Here is a 24927-nt window from a genome sequence, read left to right as displayed (position 1 = left end):
TGCCATATGGACAAAAGTAGTGCTGTGTCTATAACAAAATAGGCATTTTCTGTAATCTCAGATAACAATAGTTAACAAACAAATTAAAGAGAAAAATCTCCGCTCTTGGTAGATCGGGAAGAAATCTGGCCCTGAGTTATGGGCTCAAATGGCCCCGATTTATTAAGGAGGTGCTGGCGGGTTGTCCTTTCCCTAGGAGCTCCCGCCCGGCACCAGGGGAGACCCCTTCATCTACATTTAAATGAAAAACACTATCAGATGTTGCCAAATCTGAGGCGCTGTTCGCTTGTTTTTTCTGTATCTTTGAAATAGTTGGAAGGTATGATATTCATACAGTTAGGGAGGTAAGGAAATCAAGAGGGAGTATCTCAAGGATGCATTATCTACAGTAGTGAGAAGTTCTCACTAAGAAATGATTAGAAAGCCATATGACTTAAAGTGAGGTTTAGTCACCCCTCCAATTATGTCCACCAGAAAGCAAAATTAATGGCAGTCTTCTAGAAGCAAGATTGTAGGAGATAAACCAACCAATAAAATGTTTGACATGTCATAGCTGGGGTTCAGATTGTGAGACTAGAACAAAGCAGTAGAAGCGCTCATCCGAAGATGAGCCAAATGGAAAGTCTCTGGGCCCATGTTTAGCTAGGGAGCAGTGGCAGCACTCCAATGAGCCTTTCTGCCTGCTTTATTTTCGCAATCAATGGGGGTCTCAGCACCAAGATCTCCAGCGATCACAACTTAGTACTTTCTTTAAGTTACACTTTAAAAAATATGTTACATAATGAACTATCTAAATGTAAATGGTTTTTTTTATTACAGAGCCCGGAAATGTTATTTCAATACTGATTTCATCTGAATTTCTTAAAATGGATTCACTGGTAAGCAAATAAAGTCTTAACTGTCTAATGTTCCCTTATATAAGCAGGTAATAATTTGGTCGGAGGAGGAAAGCTTCATATCAATGAGAGAAATAAGTTGGAGTGATTAAATAAACTTTGGGGGGGAGTGGGCTATATTGCTGATGCAGTGAGGTTAGAACCAATCCCCACATGTCTACTCATTTAGCCTATAGGTCTTCAAATGTAGTAAGGGTACCTCTTTAAATCTATATAACGTATGTTTTTCAAGGGCAATCGGTCAGTTAGTTTTAGAAATACATTTAGAAATACATTCTGAAAGGGATGGTGAAGACTCCTCTAACCAGTGTTTAGCAATCGGTTTTCAAGCCAAATGCATCCTGCAGCCAACCTCCTGTTTTACGCAGTCCATATGGCCCAATACACGCAAAGAAGGTTTCATTGGTAATTTAAAGCCTATACGTTGAAATAAAGCGGATCAAAACTTCTTTCCATTAATGAAATAGTTTTGGACATTGCCACATCACATGCATAAAGTCTGCCTTATCCTTTTTGCGTTTTTGACGTAGGGGTAAGTCGTGAGCACCAGTGTTAAAAAGCCACAATATAGTCCTATAGACCTGATAAACGAAGTACAAGTCCGAGAGCTTGTGTGCTTTGTTAAGGCCAGGCGCACACTTACTGTGTGTGTGAGTTGCACCTGAGGGGTTCGGGCGCAACTCGCATAGGACACCACATGCACACCTGTCCATGTTTTGTCGGATACACAAACAGCCTGCACATTGGAGCCTCCTGTGGCTCAGAGTGCTAAGGCAGCAGACATCCAGTCCATAGCTCTGGTTCAGGACCTGAAGGTTGCAAGTTCTATCCCCGCAAGGTAGCCGTCTTAGGGTCGACTCAGCCTCCCAACCTTCCGAGGTCTGTAAAATGAGTACCCAGCTTGGTGGGGGTAAGATCAGTACCCAACTTGGTGATAATAAATAATTACCTGAAAGCGTTGAGGAATAAGTTGGTGCTATATAAATAACAAGATCTATCTATTTGCATGGCCTAGTTCTTGTCTGTGATGAGGTCCACGTGAAAACAAAGGCCCCATAGAGTATAGTGGGCATGTGTGCTGTCCGTTAAATTAACGCGGACCCGAATGTGCTAGTGTCCTGGGCGCCTAAAGGATAGATTAGGTATTGCTTTCAGCACATTGTTCCATTGCATTTATTGTTTTCTTTTTTTTTTCTTTATATAGGTAGAAAAATGCATTGACTACTGTCACAAAAACATGAGTGCTATTGTAGCCACTCCATGCAATATGAACTGCATCAACGCAAACCTCTTAACAAGGATTACAGATCTCTTCACACACAATGAAGCAGATGACATAAAGGACAAGAAAGACAAGTTTAAGAGGTGAAAAACAAAACTTTGATGCTGGTCTCCTATGCTCCTGTCTGACAGCATAAAATAGAGGGGGACACTCTGAACTTCGGGATATATATATTTCTTTATTAACTTATTCAATAGCTGTTTAAATGTTGCCAGGAATCAGAGAGAAAATATGTGAAACCTTCTTCACACCGAGTGATTGACAGGTCCTCTAGGTGAGTTTTTACAAGGAGAGCTGTCAATCACTGTTTGGAGTAGGAGGTGCAGGACTCGCAGTCTTTCTCTAAGTCCTGGCAGAATTTAACCGTTTGCAATCCAATTTTGGATTCACAGTTTCCTATACGGCTTTCTGCCATTTTACAATGGCGCCATCTGTTGGCTAGAGCCAGTACTGCTGTATGGAACATGCTGGAGAGGCCGCTGACAACAGCAACAGAGCGGCCAGTAATATACAGTAAGAATACCCTGCCGGATATCGGAGCTGTACAGCCTTCAATCAGTACGTGTTCAGACGTCAGACAGTGGATTGGAAAGGGTTAAAGGGATTCCGTCACCAGGGTCATGAAGTTTGACTTGGAGCTGAGATCTGAATCACAGAGGCAGGCCACGATGGATTTCCCCTGCCCACAGCATGCGGACTGACAGCTCTCTCCCATTACACAAAAGGGGAGAGAGCTACCGGTCTGTATGACACGACAGAGCGAAGCCAGCATGGTCCGCCCCCGTGACCTGGAGCTCAGCTCCGAGTCAGACATCATGAACCAGGTGACAGAATCGCTTTAAATAGCTTGTCACGTGAAAAACCAAATCTAATATTAGAAAACTATGTGCTCTCAAATACAAATATTTAGCAAAGGTTTTCGAAGCTGATGATATGACTCTATTTTGCAGCAAAATATTCTGCAAGAAAATTGAAAGACTGTTTGATCAAGAGTATGAAAATCCCGATTCTCCTGCCAATGCTGGGACTCTATACAGGTTAATACCCACATACAATATACGTTTCTGGTACCCTGGTAAATGTAGCTGTTGTGTAGATTGACTTACTGTGTAAATATTCCGTTTTAGATGTTGTTTGTGTAAGAAGCTGCTGACAAAGGACGTTGAACAGAAGATTGCCTGTCTACCTGGGAAAATCAACATCGACCAATATGGAAATATTGTGTATTTTCACATTAGGTAAATTAATAGCAGACTTTACTTTGCAGTATTCAGTATGAGAATCAAATAACCTTTGAGAGATGGCTAAACTGCGTAACAGACCTGAGACAGACCTCATCCTCGTCTTGACAGTTCTACTGCTCACTTAATGAACAGGGCAAAGAAGAAATCTGATTTTCATTGCAAATTTCTTCTGGCTTGCATTTTAGAGGTGGATCATCTGCTTAAGTCAAGATCACGAGGTCATTTCTTGGAGAATATACTGTATAAATGTATGATGCATGGCTAATGCATCATACATTTAATGGGATATTCTCATTTTAAACATGGTATTTCCACAGGACATACCATAAATTTTTGATGAATGCAGATTCCACCTCTGAGATTTCCACCGATCTTCAGCACGGTGGTCCCTGACCCCATCGCACCTAGTGTAGTAAATGATTAGAAAGGTGCCTGGGATTACCAAAACAGCTGATCTCTTTGTGCCACCCTGTTCCCGTAACTTCCACCGTTAACCCCTTCACAACCGCCAATTTTGACAGCGGCATTTAAATCCCCTAAACAATGTTCGGGGGTCCTATACGCCCCCCCCCCCTCCCCATGATGAGATCGCAAGGAGCCGTGCGGATGTCATGGCAGCTGGGGGCCTTCTGAAAGGCCCCAGGGCTGTCATGGCAGAGTGCTATCAAGCCACGCCCGTGGGGTGGCTTGATAGATTGCCTGCCGGATTGCAGTATGATATAATGCTATGGCATTATATCATACTGCAGAAGCAATCAAAGCATCGCAAGTTGTTGTTCCCTCCGGGGACTAAAAAAAAAAAAAAAGTAAAAATAAGAACAATAAAGTTTTACTAATTATTTAAAAAAAAAGTAATACAAGTTAAAAAAAACTTTTGCCATATTTATAATAATATAATCTAAATAATAAAACAAAAATTAATATTTGTTATCGCTGCATCCGTAAAAGTCCTATCTATCAAAGTAATGCATTATTTACCCTTTCCATTTCTCTGCACTTAGAATATTTTTTTAAGTTTTTCAGTACATTATATGATACTTTAAATAGCACCATTGAACAATACTACTCGTCCTGCAAAAATAAGCCATCATACGGCGACGTCGATGGATAAATAAAGGAGTTATGATTTTTTTAAAAGGGGGAGAAAAAAACAAAAATGGAAAAACACTAAGGGATTAAAATATCATATAGAACATCTGTCATTTTTTTCAAAATGGGGTTTTAACTACTAATATATTCTTCAGATTATTCTATTAAAGGGGTTGTCCCGCGGCAGCAAGTGGGTCTATACACTTCTGTATGGCCATATTAATGCACTTTGTAATGTACATTGTGCATTAATTATGAGCCATACAGAAGTTATCAAAAGTTATTCACTTACCTGTTCCGTTGCTGGCGTCCTCGTCTCCATGGTTGCCGTCTAATTTTCGGCGTCTAATGGCCAAATTAGACGCGCTTGCGCAGTCCGGGTCTTTTCCTTTTCTCAATGGGGCTCCGTGTAGCTCCGCCCCGTCACGTGCCGATTCCAGCCAATCAGGAGGCTGGAATCGGCAATGGACCGCGCAGAAGCCCTGCGGTCCACCGAGGGAGAAGATGCCGGCGGCCATCTTCAGCAGGTAAGTAAGAAGTCACCGGAGCGCGGGGATTCAGGTAAGCGCTGTCCGGTGTTCTTTTTTAACCCCTGCATCGGGGTTGTCTCGCGCCAAACGGGGGGGGGGGGGGGGGGGGGTGAAAAAAAAAGAAAACTCGTTTCGGCGCGGGACAACCCCTTTAAATTACCTTTTACAAAAAATAGAGGTTGGAAAGAAAAATTCTTCCCTCGCTATTAAGTGATGTATGTATAAATAACTTAGGAACTCTGAATAATGCTAAATTCTCTCATATATTCTACTGCAATAGTTGCCAAGTAATTGTACATTGCGTAATTTAGATCACCATGTCTAAAACTCTTTGCTTGGTTTACATGGAATCTACAGGGACAAAGCTTGGGATGTTCATGAATACCTGACAAGTTTATTTGAGGAGCTGAAGTCTTGGCGAGATGTTTACTGGCGCTTGTGGGGCACTATAAATTGGCTTAGCTGCTCCAGATGTAAGCAGGTGAGTGGTTGGATGTATCTTGGAGTTGGCCCTTCTTGAGAGTTTAGTTTCCATACAGCTGGCTTTTGACAGTACACTGAATCACACATACAGAGGTGTCCAAAAAAGTGCCTCACATGTTCCATCCAAGCAGGAGTTAAAAAAAACAAAACTCCACTGCGCATGTGCGGCAGCAGCGCAGGACAGCGCTTTCGCACACTTCCACAGTGAAGAAAATGGAAGACCCTGACAGGCACGCAGAAGACCCGGACGGGTAAGCCGTGTCCTCTGCTGCGGGCACGGGCGGATTCTGCTGCGGGGTTCCGCATGCGAAATCCCATCCGCCCGTGGACATGAGGCCTTAGTAAGCTGTTGTTGTTATTAATTTATGACCGCACCTAAATGACCCACTGCGATTTATTTGAAGCAGTCATTTGCATTAAGAATTGACAAACATGCCTAAAAATCAAATTAAATTAACATTTTCTTTGCAACTTATAGAACCCAAACTATAGAACATTGCAAATACTGTATATTGGGAATTGTCATGTATGTACGTATTCTGTTAGTAGGAATTTTAGGGTAATCTTTTTTGTTTTTCGCTACCCCATTTTATTAGGATTCTTCACAATATGTTGCGAAAAATATTGCTATCAATTCTTTTATGTCTCATTTTCAGACGTTCCTGTTGAATGAGTTGTCCCATTGTCAGTATCATTCTGAGCAGGCTTTATATCCACTCAATTCTCCGGGCACTGGAGCGTATCCCTGCTGTAACCAAAAAGTCCTCCGATTTGATCCTGCGCAGCTTCCAAAGGTTAGAATTGTTATAAGTGCAATGTGTCTTGGTAATGCAGTGTATACCTGCGTTATAGCTCACTAGTGCACACAGGCCTCCTTTTTCTAGACTCTTTCTAAATTGTCAAGAAAACTGTTGAACTTGACAGACATCTTTCCTAAACTATGTAGGTACAATAAGTCAAAAACACATAAATATTTTGCTTTGTTAGTCAATTTGATGTAGAATTCTCACACATCGTGTTCTGTAAATTATCCCATTGCATTGTCTTGTTCACTCATGTCATTGTATGAAGTTGCTTAAATGTGCATTACTCCATGGGGATACCATAGTATGTTTCATAAGTTGTTGCTGCATTTAATCTTGCAACAATGGTCTGCAGTTCCTGACCTTCTACTGAACTAAACTTAGAACCGCAGGGAAGAAATTTTCCCTTAAGGCCAGTTTCACACGGGCGACAAAATTATGCAATTTTCATGCGATTCGACAGTGCTACAAATGAGGGAGATGAAATAATACCTCCACAGTGCCACTTATTGGAAGGCAGCATTCCTTCAAGCCAAAGTCAGACTTTTTATACAAGCCTTGTAACAATGACTGGGAATTAAAAGCTACGCCGGACCCCATGCACAGACAGCTGTTTCAGGGTATTTGCCCTTCATCAGTGTACAGTAGGAGTCTGGCTTTGCTGGTGAGAGGCCTGGAACGGGGGTCAGAAACGCTCTTTTCTGCTTAGGGAGAACACCAAGATGGTGAGTGAGGAGACTCAGAAGGCCATTTATACTCTACCTAAGGAGAAAAGATGCTACAAATCGCATGTATGTGAAGCCCATGCTTTGCAATGGGTTCCTTTACATTAGCGATGTTTTGTAGCCTGCTACATTGCGATAAAAAAAAATAAATTGTGGGTTGCTGAATATTGCCGTGATTTGCGAGGTTTTGTTGCCCATGTTTTCCTTTGGACCCTTCCTTTGTGTTGCATTACACCGCACGAAAATGCGGTTTTCGTGCGGTGCGCTGCAACTTTTACAATAGGAAATCCTACCATGTCCCCTAAAATAAGCCCTAGCTGCATGAAAAAAAAACAATACATCACCTAAGAGGCACTGTCCAGCTCCACCGCACATCTCCTCTGCATCTATGGCACTTGAAGTCTTCCTGCAGGTCGATTTGACTATTTGAACTACTGAAAATACTAAATCAATGTAGGTCTTTCTCTACTGGTATGTAGGCTAGACTCCTATGCCCAGACCTTGGCCACTTCTGCATGATCATAAGGAGGAAGCTGGACATTTGGTCCTGGTAGGGCTTCAGTACCAACCCTATAGCCAGGGAACCTCAACCCCCCCCCCATACCCACAGGCCACATGGCATCTCGGGCTCATATGTGACTACCTCAGAATTTATTGCTGGTTTAGGGGGGGGCCTTACCTACTTCCTTATTTTTAAATTTTCCTTTCTGTGTTGCATGTTTGTCCAGGTACTCGCATTACCTCCTCATTTATCACTTCTTCTAATTGTCAACTATCAAATATAGGGGTGAACGGGGTATCCATTTGTGTCCTAAGCACTATGTTTTAACTGTACTGTGACTATTTACTACTAATAGTTTCACTGGGGCTGAAAAAAGTCTAACTGTTAAAGGGAATCGCCCATCAGGTTTATTGTGACCTGTCTGAGGGTAGCATAATGTAGTGACTGACTATTTTTATTGGCAATAAAAATTTTGCAACTGGGCATGCCACGGGAGTCTGGCAGTGTTGTGGTGGCATTCCTGTGACACCTTTGCCGTATGCAGCTGAGCATTATCTTGCTGGAAAATACCTCTTGAAAGCCCTGCCATGGGAGGCAACACACATGTTGCTGCATCCAAGTGCCTGGAAATGGTTCTGACAGACACAAGGGCCTAAAACAATGGTGCCACCTGTCTCTGGATGGCGGACAATTAAACAGTTGAAGCTACTCGTGCTTGTCAGACAATTAGACAATCCTCTCAACTGGTGGTCTGCTGAAGGTGTCCTGATCCACGTTGCCTTGTGTGCCCTCATGCATCCATTGGTCCCAACACTTCCTAACAGCCTGGTCAGAACGGCCCAGGTGGTAAGCAATTTGTTGATATGTCCATCCAGCTTCTCACTTTTCAGTAATACGCCCCTCTCAGACTCTGTGACTGGGCAAAATTTCTTTGATGGCGTCGTAGTGGTCAACAAGCTCTACACAAGCCAAAAAAAGAGTTTTATAGTCCATGGGTGGAACTACTTTTAGGGCCTTAGGTGGCAAGGCCGTTAATCTAATCACCTAACAACTTTAACCATTTGCATAGCTGCCTGAGATGTAACTGCATGTCGAGTTTTGCAGCAAAATAACAACTCCTTATAGGGGCTTGTTTTTTGATTTGTTTTTTTACAGTGAGTGTATAAAATGCAAGCGAATCCAGTGGCCAATTCTTACTGGAGGTAATAGTATATGACATGGTTCTCGAATGGAACATTGGACCTAGTAGGATAGATATATTGGCTCTGTAGTAGCGTGATATTAAGAATGGTTTAAGAATATTTCTAATTTATCATCTAGTGTCTTATTATTAAGTTATTTAGTGTCTTATTATTAAGTGAAAACAAATATTAAGTTATTTGCTTTCACTTACCAAAATTGTGTGTAAGCTACTGTCAATCTGGAAAATGTAAATTTTTGTGAAGTGTGATCTGAGCAGCAATGGCTTCTTAACAAGGATTATTGAAATCTGCTTTCTTGCTTACCAGGGTTGTAAAGTCCGAGACCATGTCATTGGTTTACCTGGAAGAGGAGATGCACCAAAGAGTTCCTCTACGAACTTACTAAGTGACCTCTTACAGAGAAGGGATATTATAGTTGTGCCTTTTTCTAAAGACTCCAGTGGGTAAATAATTTTGTCTGATACGATCACATACAATATTTCTTTAGAGTGGCTAATACTACAGTGTTCTGCTAATACACAGGGACTCTGGGATTAGCCTAAGTCAAGATAAAAGCCTTGAATGTGATGTCCAAATAGAGCCAAGCACTGCATGCGGGCAGAAGACTGGAGAGATTAATGCTGTGAGTCTCTGTCATTCTTGTACACATATTACATGCAAGTAAAACTTAAATGGAGAGTAGAGAAATTCAGCAAAATGGTCACCACCTATGCAGCCTATGGAAACCCGTCCAAGGATGGGTTGAATGAATCTCTAGACCGGGGAAGGAAGGGGATGGGGTCAGAGCCTAACTCCACATTGTTCCTTCCTGTTAGGCTAAATGGTAAGCCTGACAGCAATGAACAGTGCAGCATTAGGCTCTGTTAAACTAATAGATCACAGACTGAACATGAGTCAATAGTGTGATGCAGCAGCAAAAAATGTAAACACACTTCTAAGATGTATTAGGAAAAGCATGAAGTCTAGATCACGTGAGGTAATTATCCCCCTCTACTCTTCCTTAGTCAGACCTCATCTGGAATACTGTGTTCAGTTCTGGGCACCCCACTTTAAAAAAGACATCGACAAACTAGAGTAAGTTCAGAGAAGAGTTACCAAGATGGTGAGCTGTCTGCAAACCATGTCCTATGAGGAACGGTTAAAGGATCTGGAAATCTTTAGCTTGCAAAAAAGAAGGCTGAGAGGAGACTTAATAGTGGTCTACAAATATCTGAAGGGCTGTCACAGTGCAGAGCGATCAGCCCTATTCTCATTTGCACAAGGAAAGATGAGAAGCAATGGGATGAAACTGAAAAGGGGGAGATACAGATTAGATATTAGAAAAAACAACAACTTTCTGACAGCAAAGATGATCAATGAGTGGAACAGGTTGCCATGGGAGGTGGTGAGTTCTCCTTCAATGGAAGTGTTCAAACAGAGGCTGCTATTCTATCTGGGATGATTTAGTGAATCCTGCATTGAGCAGGGGGTTGTACCAGATGACCCTGGAGGTCCCTTCCAACTCTACCATTCTATGATTCTATGTCCACAACAATGTCTCTCCCCCTCAAGTCCATAGATAATTTCAACCTGTCCTGGGATGCATCTCCACAGGCTGCACAGATGCAGACATTTTGTTAAGTTCCTAGACAAACCCCCAAATGGTGCACACAGAACATTATTATAACTTAGTTCATTGATTCGATAGATTGCTATAAAAAGTTGAGACTGCATTTAACAGAATGCAACGAAGAAGAAGCAGTAAATTAAGGAGAATGAATGTGGCCCCGAATTCTGCACTTAAGCGCACAATTTCTTCGTAAATCAAACCATGACTCCACTACTGACTTTTTGTATCTCCCTTTATGTTTCTTGTAACCTTGGCCTAAACTCTGTCTTGATAGTGGACGCAAAATGTTGGCCAACGTCTTAGCCTTAAATTTGTAAGATGCCCTTTAATTTTACGTCTATCGTTAAAAGGATTGTATGGCTTTAGAAACATTTTTCAAATACTCTATTAGGGCATTCTGAAGGATCCTGCAGTCAGAGTCTAGAAAGAGCAACACTCAGATGATTTCAGTTGACACAAGTAATGATTAATTTTCCCTAAGTGGAGCTGCAGTACAATTAACTACTTGCTACCAGGTCCACCTTCCCCCAGATAACATTGCTGTAGTGTGCCCTGTGATCAGCTTATTTTAGGTGGACCAGTCTAATGAAAAGCTATGTATACTGTAAATAGTATGTAGTGATCTTCATTTATCCACAGTTTAATGCCTTTTATCTCTCCGTTTTGTCTTTTCTTCCTCTTTCCTATTTGGTGTGTTAGTTTCTTTCATTAAAAAACTTCAGTCTACAGCTGGTAAGTAGAAAAAAAATATCATTCTTTCCAATATGAAGTTGCATCGGTCACATTTTAAGGTGCATTTACACGGAATGATTATTGCTTCCATTTCCCGTGATCCAGTGAGAATCTAAACAAGTGTTTTCAGTGTAAATGTATGCAGCGACTGAACATCAAATAAGAACTTGTTCACTTCTTGTTCGTCGTTCAGATTATGTATGAAGAAAATTGAATGACGGATTGTTCCGTGTAAACAGGCAGTCATTCATTTATGAATGACTTCCTGCTTACTGTGAATGGAGGCAGGCGGGCCAGAACGATCCCCGGCCCTGCTCCGCCTCCATTCACTACAGCTCAGTAACGAGCACAGTAACGATTATCACTGGGACGAGCTGTCTGGAATTCTTTTGTCCAACAGATCACCACATGTAAAAGGTTCCTTACTTATTGTAACTGTTATTATGGGGTCATGCAGAGTAGAAAATCTATTTTCATACATCATATTAGGAAATTCAGTTAATATACTGTAGGAGGTTCTGCTCTTCATAACCAGAGATTGCGTGAATGCATATTCACTACACCATAATCCAATCATCACATTGCCTCAAGGGCGAAAAAACTATCCGATTTTCACACTACTAACTACATTGTATTGTTTTCTCTTCTATGGTATAGAATTTATTAGCCTAACCAATAAAAACCCAGAAGGTCTATTCTAAATTGCACAAAACTGTATACCCCTTGGCAACACCGAAGTAGCAGAAAGACTGTCATTAGAGTTGAGCGAACATACTCTGCCAAGCTTGATGCTCGTTGGAGTATTAGCGTACTCGATGGTGATCGTTACTCGAACAAGCATCAAGCCGTGTTTGACCCCGCCCCAGTTTTGACTCCTCCCTGCTGTGACGTGCCTGTTTTGGCCCCTCCCCACCACGGCGCAGGGCGCGCAATTGGCAATTTTTTTGTTAGAAAGAGGCAAAAATGCTCGAGTCTCCCATTGTAGTCAATGGGGTTTATTACTCAAGTAGAGCTCTCGAATTTTACGAAAAGCTGGACTCGAATAACGTGGACCCGAGCATTTTTGGTGCTCGCTCATCTCTAACTGTCATATAAGCGTACTGTGACTAAAGTTCATTAAACTCAATTATAGTAAGATCTAAAACTGCACTCCGTATTAAAGCCCATCAATCTCTCCGACACGTTTTACAACGTTCTCAGGAGTATGGGGCAATGGCCCTATTTAAAGTAGAACCCCTCTAGGCTAATAAAAATGATATCTTCAAATAGAACTGATTGTTCTAGTGGTGTGAAAATTCTGTATTTCGCCCCTGTGGTAATGGGATTTTAGTCTTTTGTTCAGGCTCTTCTTTTGGTCAGAGTGAAGCGCAATTACAAAGAGCATCTATCACTCTGGGGAACCTTCCTACATTACTAACACAACTTAGTAATTAGAAATGGAACTATGTAATGCTTAATTTTCCGTGTGGTGGAGCTGCAGAGAAATTGAACACTAAATGCCAGCTTATCTCCATTCCTATTTGGTCAGAGCCTGGGTTGGTCCTGCCACCGAATTGAAGTTGATCTCTAGACTGGGTACTTAGATTCCTCTAGTGGGTAACCCAGATGCTCCGGCCTTCTTCCAAGGTACCTCATTGATGGCCTGATCAGGACCTGATTGTTGCTATATCCTGACGCACGAAATGAACGTGTCCAGCAGGATGCAAGAACTTTTAGGCAGTGGGACTAATAGTACATTAGCGACTGAAAACAGCGACCGATTTTATACGGCGTGTGAAAAGATAGGTCTTGCCCTAACTTTTGACAAGATATGCTGGAAGCTCCCATAGAATTCTTTGGAAGCTAAAAAAAAAGGGGAAGGGGAGGGATTTTTCTGGTGCCCAACGTTGGGAGAAGATTACAGCTGACTCTATTTAAGCATTACAAGTCATTCTGAAGATTTCTGCCGACCAAGAGATTTCTATGCTGTGGCATATTTTTTTCGCTGATATGCCGCAGCCATCTGTGTGAATGGACAAGAAAACACTAATTTAGATCAGGACTTGATCTCGGCTATTCTTCTTTCACACGATTTTTAGCTGTGATCGGCCAAGTATAAAAACGCATACAGTCATGTGAAAGGGGCCTTGGTGTGAGATTGCTTATTGCAATTTTCCTAACCCTGAAGCAAATGGGCCGCTGGCCATACATACGCAGCAGCAGCTCCATTCATCTCAATGTCGCAAATAGATAGCTCTATACTTGGCTATCTCTGTCTGCTCCATTGAAATGAACGGAGCCTCAGAATCTCATGCACCATGCAGCTCCATTTATTACAATGGGGTCGACAGAGGTAGCTGAGTATAGGGCTCAGCTATTTGCATTAGTCTCATTGAAATGAAAATAGCAGCTCCAATCCCTTTATTTCAATGGGACTGTCGAAAATAGTCCAGCATAGCGCTATCTGTCTGCACAATTAAGATGAATGTAGCCGCTGTCGTGCATGTACAACCAGTGGCCCATTTGCTTCAAGATTAGGAAAATTTGAATAAGCAATCCTCCAAAGAAATAGGGGGCACACGGGTTCTCCATTCTTGGGATCAGTGATCGTCTCTCACCCCACACTCCTCCACTGATCTATTAGTCTTCACCAGTCCAATGGATGGCTGAAAACCTCTAATTTCAGAAACTGACCAGACAATACCTTTAAAAACCATCATATGTACAAGATTATGTTGTTTCTTTTAGGCCTCCTACACAGTAGCATATTTTGGGCCATGTTCTGTCCATTCAAATTCACAGACGGTGCACAGCCCCATTATATGCCTATGAAGACTTGCACATTGTTTTTTTACACAGACTGATCGTCCAGTAGAAAAAACTCATGACAAGTCCTATTCCTGACCATTTTACGGGTGTCAGTGTTGTGCCTCTGCAAACATCGGACATCTCATGGACTTGTGTCTGTGTGCTCTCCGATGGGAGTTGCTCCCGAACTGCTCATGTGCAACTGGCATTCATGGCTAGTGTACATCTAGCCTTACTGAGCATTTATGAAAGAAACAGTACAGAACTTTTCATTTCCAGGTAGAGAAGGCAGACTTCACAAGCAAATGTATGTTTTGTAGCAGAACTAGTCATAGAATTTTCTATACTTTCACAAATTCATCTTCTGTTCCAGAAGCAACAGTCGCTGTTGTCAGAAGACGACGACTACACTACTGGATCTGAAGTGACAGAAGATGAGGTTGGAGATGAAGAAGAAGTGATGAAGAAGCCAGGTAAGCTTCTTTGACATTTAACATATCTTCTCCAATCCTCTATGTATAGTAGATAGAGTACATTAAATGTAATGTATACACAGAACTGGACCATAATATGAATTACATATTTCTACATCCCAGCATCCATAGGTTATAGCCAAGGGCACCATGAGCTTAATAAGGGGAACACCTCTTTACCCACTGTCAGAAATGAAGCCTTTAATATCTCTCTATGGCTTTCCAAAACTGAACTATTGAAAGATCTTAAATATGTCTTCTAATGGAAGCTTCCAAATGGATACATCGTCCTCATATAGTAGTCTAAAATGTAAACATAACTCCAACCTCTTCCATTGCCTGTGGTCCTGATCTATCATTCAAACCTTCTGACTACTTCATTCTTGGCAATATTTAGTTATCTAGACTCTGACTTAAACTGGCTGTTCATGTTGTTTAAGATTATTACACATATTGCAAAAGTTCCTTCTGGAGAGGTATTGTCTTTCCTTGAGGAGAGCACCTAGAAGGTGAGTGAGGAGACTTATAAGGCCATGTATGCTCCTCTGGGTAATATGCAAATAAAGATGGAACAATACCTCTGCAGCACCACCTATTGGATGGCAGCATTCCTGCAAATCAATGTTCGACCCTTTAAAGGGACAGACATTGATTTGCAGGAATGCTGCCATCCAATATGTAGCGCTGCAGAGGCATCTTTCTATCTTCCTTATTTGAAAAAGTTCCTTGTAATATGAACCTTCCAATTTCTTATAGGGATGCGTTGTAACCCTTCTTTGAGGCCATTGTAGTGTCTATTTATATTATTTTCAAATACTGTATTTAATTTCTTTTTTTCACTAATAGGAAGAAAAGAAAAACCAAAGAAGTCCTGTAGACAGCCAAAAAAACATACCTCTTCACCAAGTATTCAGAAAAAAGAAAGGCCTCAAGAAAAGGTAAATGCTTTACATTATTTACTTATTTTCCATTGATTATGTAGTGCTAACATATTCTGCATCGCAGTAGTGAGATTGTCACCATTCAGTCACTATTATTTTCCTGGTCTCAATTGCACATATACTGTACAAAATACAGTTTCATAGGAAGTAAATTTTTCTATTATGTTTTTGGAGATGATTGGATCTTTGAAGGTGAGACCAAGCTTAAAGGGGTTGTCCCGCGCCTAAAGAGAAAACATTTTTTTTGCCCAGTCCCCCAGTACCTGTAAAGGAATACTGCTGCAAGGTGTTATTAAAAAAAAAAATTCCCTTACCTGAATCCCCGTTCAGCAACTTTAAAAAATCTTCTTTCCAAGATGGCTGCCGCTGGTCTTCTCCCACGGTGCACTGCGAGTCTTCTCCCATGGTGCACCGTGGATGTTCTTCTGCTGTCTGCGCTCCACTGCCAATTCCAGCCACCTCATTGGCTGATCGGCACCATGTGACGGGGCGGAGCTACGCAATGACGCTGAGAAGGGGGAGGAGCCAGGACGCAGCTCGTGAGCCCGGACCCTCCAGAAGAGGATTCTTCTCTGCGCAAGCGCGACTGTTGCGGCGACCAGAGGAGAAGTTTGGTCGTCGCCATGGAGACGGGGACGCCAGCACCGGGAGGGGGTAAGTATATAACTTCTGTATGGCCAATATTTAATGCACAATGTATATTACAAAGTGCATTAATATGGCCATACAGAAGTGCATAACTGCACTTGCTTCTGCGGGACAACCCCTTTAACTCTCCTACTGATTATCCCAAGTTCTGTTCGTGCAGCAGGAAGAATACATTACAGTTTTGAACAATACATTACAGTTTTGAACTAACAGAGCTCATTCTACTTCAAATGGCTAAAAGCTCTGGTGCTATCATGCCAGGAATCTTTGCTTTAAAATGAGACCAAAAGCATGACTGTAGCTGTGGTAGAACCAGAGCTACAGCTAAAGTGAAGTGAGAGCTGGAATACTGAACTTATAGCTTTCACGGCCATTTATATTCACAGCAAGTCGGAAGGAAGTGGGGACAAGCAGGCAGCAAAGAACCATCTGTGATTCTCCTGCCTGCCCCCTTTTTCCAGGGAGGGAGGGCATGGATTTTTTTTATCATGTTATCACCCCACTTATCAATCGGAGATTATATTTGCTCTCTGATTGTCAAATGCAAAAGTCTTTTTATTTCAGAAAAGGAGTGAGAAGATGAGAACTTGTTCATCTAATCACTCCTCTTCTCTTTTTAACTGCGCAGTTGTGCAGTCATGGATGACTGTGGCATTTAGGTGCTTTTGTAGAAAAATAAAAATTGTCCTCTTACACAATTCTTTACGGAGGTTGTATCAAGATCTAACGTTATGTCCTATCCACATTTTTTACTTGTAACAACACAACCCCTTTTAAGTAGGTAAATACATATTTTTTGCCGTAGGAGAATTAGGAGAAACAAGTGTATGTGAGATTATTTAAAGAGGTTTTCCAGGAAGAATACTACTGATGACCTTTCAATGAGGAAAGTTTGAAAGAAGTAGACATCTTGCTATTTGTCATCATCTTTTCAGTTAGCTTTTTAAAAGTTTCACATGCTAAGGACTCTGAGAGCAAAAAGGCATCTTTGTTGGCTTTCCTAAAACCTTGATAGCAGAGTTCTACCTGAGGTGTTCCTGTAGGACTAGTTTCCCTCAGAATTTAAGATGTATTCATTGTGATTGTGAAATGTACAACCCTTGAGGAAAGGATGTGTTGCTACTAGTATTTATACAAACATTTTATTTTACTCCTCAGCCATCTCGTGACTCTTCCCCATTTACGTGAGTATGTCATGACATCTGTTTGTGAACTATGTAAAACAGTGAAAAATTTGATGTACAAATATAATTATATTTTTTATAATAGTGTGAGCCTTCAGAGAAGTAAATGGGATGCTTCTCGTTCCTTGAGATTCAACCAGGATGCTCAGAGAGAAGAAGGTGTGTGATTCTATTGGTGCAACGCTTAAATCCCACCATTAGCCTAAATGTCCTTGTTGTGCCCTATTTCCCTGTTTCTGAATAATCATATTAACACTAGAGATGAGTGAGCACCCAAATGTCGGGCCCGCGTTATTCGAGTCGAGCTTTTTTTAATTCGAGAGCTCTACTCGAGTAACGAACCCCATTGACTACAATGGGAGGCTCAAGCATTTTTGTATGTGGGACGCTGGGTCCCGAGCTTTTTTTTTCTTGGTTTGTGTGTTCTCTCCCTCTCCCTCTCTCCGTCTCTCCCTCTCTCCTCCTCTCCCCCTCTCCCCCTCTCTCGCTCTCTCCCCCTCTCTCTCTCTCTCTCTCCCTCTCCCCCCCCCTTCCTGCCAGACAAAAAATTTGCCAATTACGTGCTCTGCATCGCAGCAGGGAGGGGCCAAAACAGGCACATCACAGCGGGGAGGAGCCAAAAGCTGGGGCGGGGTCGAACACGATTTGATGCTCGTTCGAGTGACGAGCACCATCGAGTACGCTAATGCTCGAACGAGCATCAAGCTTGGCAGAGTATGTTTGCTCAACTCTAATTAACACATCACATATTTTGGTGTGAATCTGAGCCAAGATCTGCAGCATGTTTTGAGCTGTGGATTTTGATGCAGATCCACACCAAAATCCACATCTAAATTCACAAATTTTTATATAGTTTTTGCATTTCAATTGAAGGGGTAACAGCTGCTGCAGATCCGCGGTAAAATCTGCAACAATCATGTGGATTTTGATGCAGATTTACTGTGGTTTTTGGAGTGGAGCTTTCACCACATGTTAACTTGCCCTAGAAAGGGTTTCTGAAATCTGGGCAATATGTCACTTGCCCCATTTTGCCAGTCCTCCAGGTATTGAAATCACATGCATTGAAACATCACATGACTATAACAGCCAGTCATGGCATAGCCTTGCGGTTTGAACTCCACAGGGGACCAGCTATAGGGCAAATATTGGGAAGCGACTTTCTAAACAATTTTTTTCAAGACTAAGTAGTTTTTGAATATTTTTGTTTTTCACAGCCTGTACAGTAAAGGGTTTTGTTGAAATCGTTAAAGATCTAGGCAAAACCCTTATTGCTGAACCAATTATGCAAATGATCTGAAATGAAGTGATTTAAAAAAAATGTGGATGACTAATCATGGTAGTCATAAAACATAATGAGACAGATTTATCAATGTTTAGGGGATTTTTATGTATGCTCTCAAAGAAAATTAATATCTTTCCTTTTCTGCAGATCAGAGAAGAATGACAGAAATCACAGGTCATTTGATCAAAATAAGACTAGGGGATCTGGATCGTATGAAGACCAAAGATGCGAAGGAAGTAAGTACAGCTGAGCAACATGAATAGTCTATATATATATAAAACCTCAGACAATTCTCCTAACCATAGTAACATAGTAAAAGACACATGTCCATCCAGTTCAGCCTATTACTCCCCCAATGTTGATCCAGAGGAAGGCAAAAAAAACCCTAATGCAGTAGAAGCCACTTTTAAGGGAAAAAATAGTTCCTGACTCCAATCTGGCAATCGGAATAATCCCTGAATTTCCGACCCTTTTGAAGTTATTATTGATTCTAACATATAATATTGCGTCCAGGCCCCTCTTGAATTCTTATCAACTTCGCCATCACCACATCCTCAGGCAGAGAGTTCCATAGTCTTACTGCTCTTACAGTAGAGTACCCTCTTCTATGTCAGTATAGAAACCTTCGTTCATCTAGATGCAGAGGGTGCCCCCTTGTTACAGTCCTGGGTATACACAGATAATGGGAGAGATCTCTATATTGTCCCCTGATATACATAGTTATTAGGTCGCTCCTCAGTCCGCCCTTTCCATTTATTACTTTAGTTGCACGCCTTTGTATCCACCCAAGCTCTGATATGTCCTTCTTGATCACCAGTGCCCAAAAGTATACACAATATTCCATGTGTGGTCTGACCAGTGACTTGTAAAGAGCAAGAATGTTCTTGTCATGTGCCCCTAGACCTCTTAATCTTATATGATTTGGCAGTAGCTGCCTGGCACTGGTTGCTCCAGTTAAGCTTACAGTTTAACTGTAAGCCCCAAGTCCTTTTCAATGTCAGCGTTACCCAGTGGTTTCTCATTTAGTGTGTAATGGTGCCATGTAGTTCCCTTTCCCATGTCCATGACATTACATTTATCAGTTTTAAACCTTATTTTCCACTTATTTGCCCCCAATTTATCCAGATCCTCCTGCGACCGCCTTGTGTCCTCTCTTGTGTTCATTTCTTTAAATAGTTTTGTGTTATCTGCAAGTATTGATATTTTACTGTGCAATCCTTCTACCGGGTCATTTATAAATATAATAAAAAGAACAAGGCCCAAAACAGACCCCTGTGGTATCCCAGTAGTATCTACGACGCAACCCATGTGTGTTCTTCCCTTATGACCCAGATATTACCTCTGCCTGAGTATCATTAGGCTGTGTCCATATAGTGTTTTCGCTTTGTGTTTGGCATATGCATTGGGAATACTACTGATCCATATGTCAAACATATCTACGGTGCCCCCCCCCCCCTCCCCATTCTTGTGATGGAAACCTAAAAAGTGTCCTTCTGGCCTCTGTTGGTTTGTATGCATTTTGTTTTGTTTTCTTTTTAACTGTATTGGAAAGTATAGTCTGCTGAAGTGGTCCACTGCAAAAAATGGATACTATGCGGTATAGGTTTTTTTTTAACATTTTGGGCCTATGATGATATAAGGAATGGTATGTCCTATGGTGGCTCATGTTGGACTGTTACTTTCAGCTCATATGTGGAAAGATTTGAGGCTGAGCTGCAACACCAGACATAGCTTATGGACCGGTACGGTGCTTTTTCTGGGAACCAGAAAGCATGCACCTTGGATTGTGTGAACGGGCTACTTCAAGTACCAGGAATTAACCCATTCTTGCAAGCTTTAGAGCAGTATAGCCACAATCTTTTCATGTGGCTATACTGTGCTCCCACAGCGCTCGTCTGAATGAGCCTTATAGTTAATATCACAGTAATCATGCTGAGGGGTTTTTACATCTCCATTCCCCTCCCTCCAGAAAAAAAAAGTTTTATACAATATATGCATCCTAGAGTTGTGCTATAAAAAATGTCAACTTGTCCCCCCCCCCAAAAAAACAAGCCCTCATGTATCTGTGCGAACAAGTTACAACTCTTGTAATGTAACACTGACAATTACTTGGTCCTTAAGGTTAAAAATAGGCTGGTCACTAAGGAGTTAATATACTCTAGATCACGGACATAACACCTCTTTGTAACAGGTTTTGTAAACCAATGAATTTGTAGAAAGTGAGGTTAGGGAGTGAAGGTGGAAGAGACAAGGAGTGAAGAAAATGAAAGACTTGATTAACTCTTTTAGTCTCTTATTCTTTAGCAGGCAGGTGGCATTTACTCGCGACTTGAAGCTCAAATCAAAGCCTCGGTTCAATCAAATACACGGCAAAGTAACCCAGAGAAGAACCCCAGGTATATATATGTTATCTGTCTATATGTGGAACTTGTACATATAGTATACATATACTCATTCCGTGAAGCCCAATTATCAGCCAGTAATCCCCAGACTAAAAGCTCTGGGATAATGACATCTGATGATTATCTGACTAGCTTCAGTGAGAAGTCTGTTATCCAGTACGATATTTCACGGGAATTTGATTGTGTGGCTTAAGTCAAGTACACCGTGTGGCTTGGGAGAAGCAATCACTTTTCACATATATGTGGTATTCGTTTTAGTATACAGTCATGTAAAAAAGTATGGACACCCATGGAAAGTTTTTCACTTTCTAGCGAGGCAGTATTCACAAAATCCTAGTAACGGATGTACGGTATCTATCACAACCAGATCAAGAACAACTGAGTCCGTGCATGGGAATACATTTTAAAGCCAGATATCCATAATGCGTCCACAGCCACATTGCAGCCACAAACCCCAGCCTGACCACAAGTTTAAAGACCCAAACCTCAGAGTATGATCGGCATTGTTAAAATGATTGGTGCCGATCGGGACATCACCGTGTCCTGCTTTGGGGTTTTAATGGCATTAGACCCTGACCTCAGCTTTCCTACTTAGGGGGTAATTGAAAGTTGCCACCGGCTGAAGGGTAGGAATTACACGGAGGGATTTTAACATTGGTGAGTTTTTTTAAAAAAAAGATGAACTACTCACACTGACTGCATAGAGTTATGATGACCGAAACAAAATACAAGATGGGATAACGCTTGGACCGGGCATATTGCATTAAAAAACTTTACATGAGTCCTTTTTTTCCCATGAATGTAAATAGACATAGACTAAGATGACTTTAAAATCTATATCACACATATATATGCCTTATATATGTATATATATGTATATATCATTCAGTTAACCTATTTATGTATATTATTGCAGGTCTAAACCTCGATTTGGGACTGGACGACCAACATAAGTATAGGCGTTATACCTGTATGTATGCTTCAAGACTTCATTAGGATTAATGATCTGTCCATGTGGACAGTGGATATTTATTATTAGTTTTAATCTATGCTTGACGAGCTCTTGCTATTTGGAAATTGCTAGAATGACTTTGCTAATATATTATTTAGCTTTATATGCTCTTTTTTAAAATAAACTTATTTTAAACAAACACAAGGGAGTGTTTTTGCCTTTTTCATGCACAGTGTGATCGTCTCATGACCAGAACATAGTTGCATAGCTAGTGGGTTGATAAAAACACCTAAGGACATCGGGTTCAATCTTTTATACAGGGTGACTGTATAAAAATGGTGCAAAAGTAAAGGCCCATTTACACAGGATGAGTGTTGGGCAAACGATGCCCAACACTCATCCCTGTGTCTCCGTGCTCCAGCGCTCCTGCACAGGAGCTAGCAGAGCAGGCTGGTTCACGGAGCGGCCAGCAGGGGGGCCGGGCAGGGCAGGAGATTTCTTTTCTCTCGCTCCCCCAAGGGTATCTGAGAGCCTGGAGATTTAATGGGGAGTTGTGGTGTAAAAGTAAAAAAAAAATTAAGTTTCACCTCCTCTCAATCTCAGAGGGGAGATGAAGCTATTTGCCTACGGTCTCGGATAATGGGATCTTCATTCACAGACCTTCTCCCCAACTTCTGTGTGTGTGCCGTCGGCAAAATGACGCATGCAAGGGCAGAAGCTGGGGAGGGCACAGGGAAATTTAAAATCTCCTTGCTCCTGGCTACCAAAGATAGCCGAGAGCCTGGAGCAGTGACCAAGGATCACAGTGAGCAGTCCCGGTCACGTGATCGCTGTTACTCTGCTTCGATTCATTCAAAAAATGGGGGGTCAAAATATGCAGTACACCCCTAGATGAATTTGTAATGGCATCTAGTTTTCAAAATTGGGTCATTTGTGGGGGTTCTCTATTGTTTTGGCAGCTCAAGGGCTCTACAAGTTGGCAATGGGGCCTAAATCACCTTCAACCAAAATTTCTGTTCTGAAAACCGCCAGCTGCTTCTTCGGTTTGGGCCCTGTTGTGCATACAGATATAAGATTAGAGCCACAACGGGTGTGTTTCTGAAAACAGGACAAACGGGGGTATGTATTTTGGATACTATCTTAAAAAACTGTCTTTAAAATGACATATTTGCAAAAATATGAAGTTTCATTTTTTCTCCTCTAATCTGCTTTAACTCCTGAAAAAAAGCTGTGGGGTTGAAATACTCATGACACCCCTCTGTGAATACATTAAGGAGTATATTTTGGGGGTCATTTGTGGGGGTATCTATCATTCTGATACCTATGAGCTTTTACAATCTTGGCTTGGTGTAGGAAAACAAAATGTGGCTCAAAATTTTAATAAATAATATTAAATTTGTACGTTTCCTAAATGGTTTAAAACAAATCTAAAGTTTTTCAAAGGGGGTTAATATTGCTATAGGGATAATATTATTACTGAGGGGGGTTAATGTTACTGGGAGGGTTAATATTACTGAAGAGGTTAATATTACTGGGAGGGTTAATATTACTGAGGGGGGTTAATATTACTGTTGGTGGGTTAATATTGCTGAGGGGGATAATATTATTGCTGGGGGGGATAATATTACTGTGGGGTTATTACTACTGAATTGTTAATATTGCTACTGTGGCGTACCCTGTTACTACTGGGGCCACTGTGGGGGTACCCTGTTACTACTGGGGCCACTGTGGGGGTACCCTGTTACTACTGGAGCCACTGTGGGGGTCGCTCTTACTAATTTGGCCACTGTGGGGGTCGCTATCACTACTGGGGCCACTGTGGTGGTTGCTATTACTACTGGGGCCACTGTGGGGGTCGCTCTTACTAATTTGGCCACTGTGGGGGTCGCTATTACTAATTTGGCCACTGTGGAGGTCGCTATTACTAATTGGCCCACTATGGGGGTCACTAGTTATACTGGGACCACTGTGAGAGTCACTACTTTTACTGGGGCCACTATGAGAGTCACTATTTTTACTGGGGCCATTATGAGAGTCACTATTACTTCTGGGGCCACTATCAGAGTCACTATTACTACTTCGACCACTGTAGGCGGTCACTTGCCCCCTGTCCCCTGCCCTGTTTGCCCTTGCTATAGAGCCCCTTGGAATTCGGGTCCGGACATCACCAGTAATAAAGGGATTTAAACTTCACAATTATGAAGAGCGCATAGCACTATATGCTGATGACACCCTCCTCTTTCTCCAGGATCCAGAGTCCTCTCTTGATTCTGCACTCCAATTTAGCTCCCCTCCTTAAATGGGCTGAGGGAATGGCGACGCGTTGGGCCTCTCTCCAGCTCACTCTAGTGGGCAGAGTCAATTTGTTAAAGATACTATAGGGGTCACTATTAGGGGCTCGTTCACACGGGCGTAATCGTATTTTGGCCGCAGAAATACACTGCGTATTTGCGCAATCGAAAATAGCTTATGCCTGCATATTTGGGCACGCAAAAAAGAACACAGATGGTCCCACTGAGATGGTGCGCAAATATGCAGTGAATACATGGGTTTCCTGCGCATTCACCATGTATTTGCGAGGCCCATTCGCTTCAATGGCCTATTGGGGTGCGTAGTACGCAACAAAATAGGTCATGCTGTGTGAAAATATACATCATGTGAATGACTCATTGAAATCAATGGCTTCTATTCAGTGCATATTATGTACGCAAATACACTTGTGTGAACGAGCCCTTACTATACTGTCTTACAATCGGCCCTTTGAAGGTCACCATAAGCCTGATGTGGCCCTCGGTGAAAATGAGTTTGACACCACTACTCTAAAAGATATAAACTGATATCTAGGCACCAATCCATATCCAGTATATTTGGTAATTCCACTTTCCCCCCGGATATGAACAAAAATGAGTTAGGATAGTGGATAGAGAGGGTCCTCACCAGAATAGTTGATTTTGTGGATAGACTTGGCTTCAGACAGTTTGAGTTTTTCCAGGCTGTTCACTCTATTCCAAACTCGGAGATGTTTTGTCTTCAAGACATTAAACAATATGTTTTAGCACTAATGGAGAATAGAACTAACTTTCCGAACTAACTAATTTTGAGAGCCTGTGCAACTCAAACACCAGGGGTCCTGGGAAAATCGCCAAATTGTAGTCCCACTT

The 24927-nt window shown here is 41.7% G+C and overlaps 1 protein-coding gene across 2 annotated transcripts in view; it reads left to right on the top strand.

The window, feature by feature from the left end:
* The window catches only part of SANBR (SANT and BTB domain regulator of CSR), a 55828-nt gene extending 33921 nt beyond the window's left edge, over positions 1–21907 (top strand). Inside the window, exons 7-22 of one of the 2 annotated variants that reach the window (XM_066595727.1) lie at positions 820–878; positions 2101–2261; positions 3129–3215; positions 3306–3416; positions 5399–5522; positions 6181–6318; positions 9063–9199; positions 9279–9378; positions 11065–11097; positions 14258–14357; positions 15204–15295; positions 17105–17130; positions 17216–17289; positions 18560–18648; positions 20717–20808; positions 21731–21907. In XM_066595727.1, the coding sequence (XP_066451824.1) occupies positions 820–878; positions 2101–2261; positions 3129–3215; positions 3306–3416; positions 5399–5522; positions 6181–6318; positions 9063–9199; positions 9279–9378; positions 11065–11097; positions 14258–14357; positions 15204–15295; positions 17105–17130; positions 17216–17289; positions 18560–18648; positions 20717–20808; positions 21731–21767 (1460 nt within the window). In that variant the 3' untranslated portion in view covers positions 21768–21907. The remainder of the gene's footprint in view (positions 1–819; positions 879–2100; positions 2262–3128; positions 3216–3305; positions 3417–5398; positions 5523–6180; positions 6319–9062; positions 9200–9278; positions 9379–11064; positions 11098–14257; positions 14358–15203; positions 15296–17104; positions 17131–17215; positions 17290–18559; positions 18649–20716; positions 20809–21730) is intronic. The other variant, XM_066595729.1, reaches the window with a different exon arrangement.
* The last annotated feature ends 3020 nt before the right edge of the window (positions 21908–24927 follow it).

Source organism: Eleutherodactylus coqui, chromosome 3, assembly GCF_035609145.1.
Source record: "Eleutherodactylus coqui strain aEleCoq1 chromosome 3, aEleCoq1.hap1, whole genome shotgun sequence".
Lineage (NCBI taxonomy): Eukaryota > Metazoa > Chordata > Amphibia > Anura > Eleutherodactylidae > Eleutherodactylus > Eleutherodactylus coqui.
The sequence above is the reverse complement of the archived record's forward strand: the minus strand, read 5'-3'. Positions and strand labels throughout refer to the sequence as shown.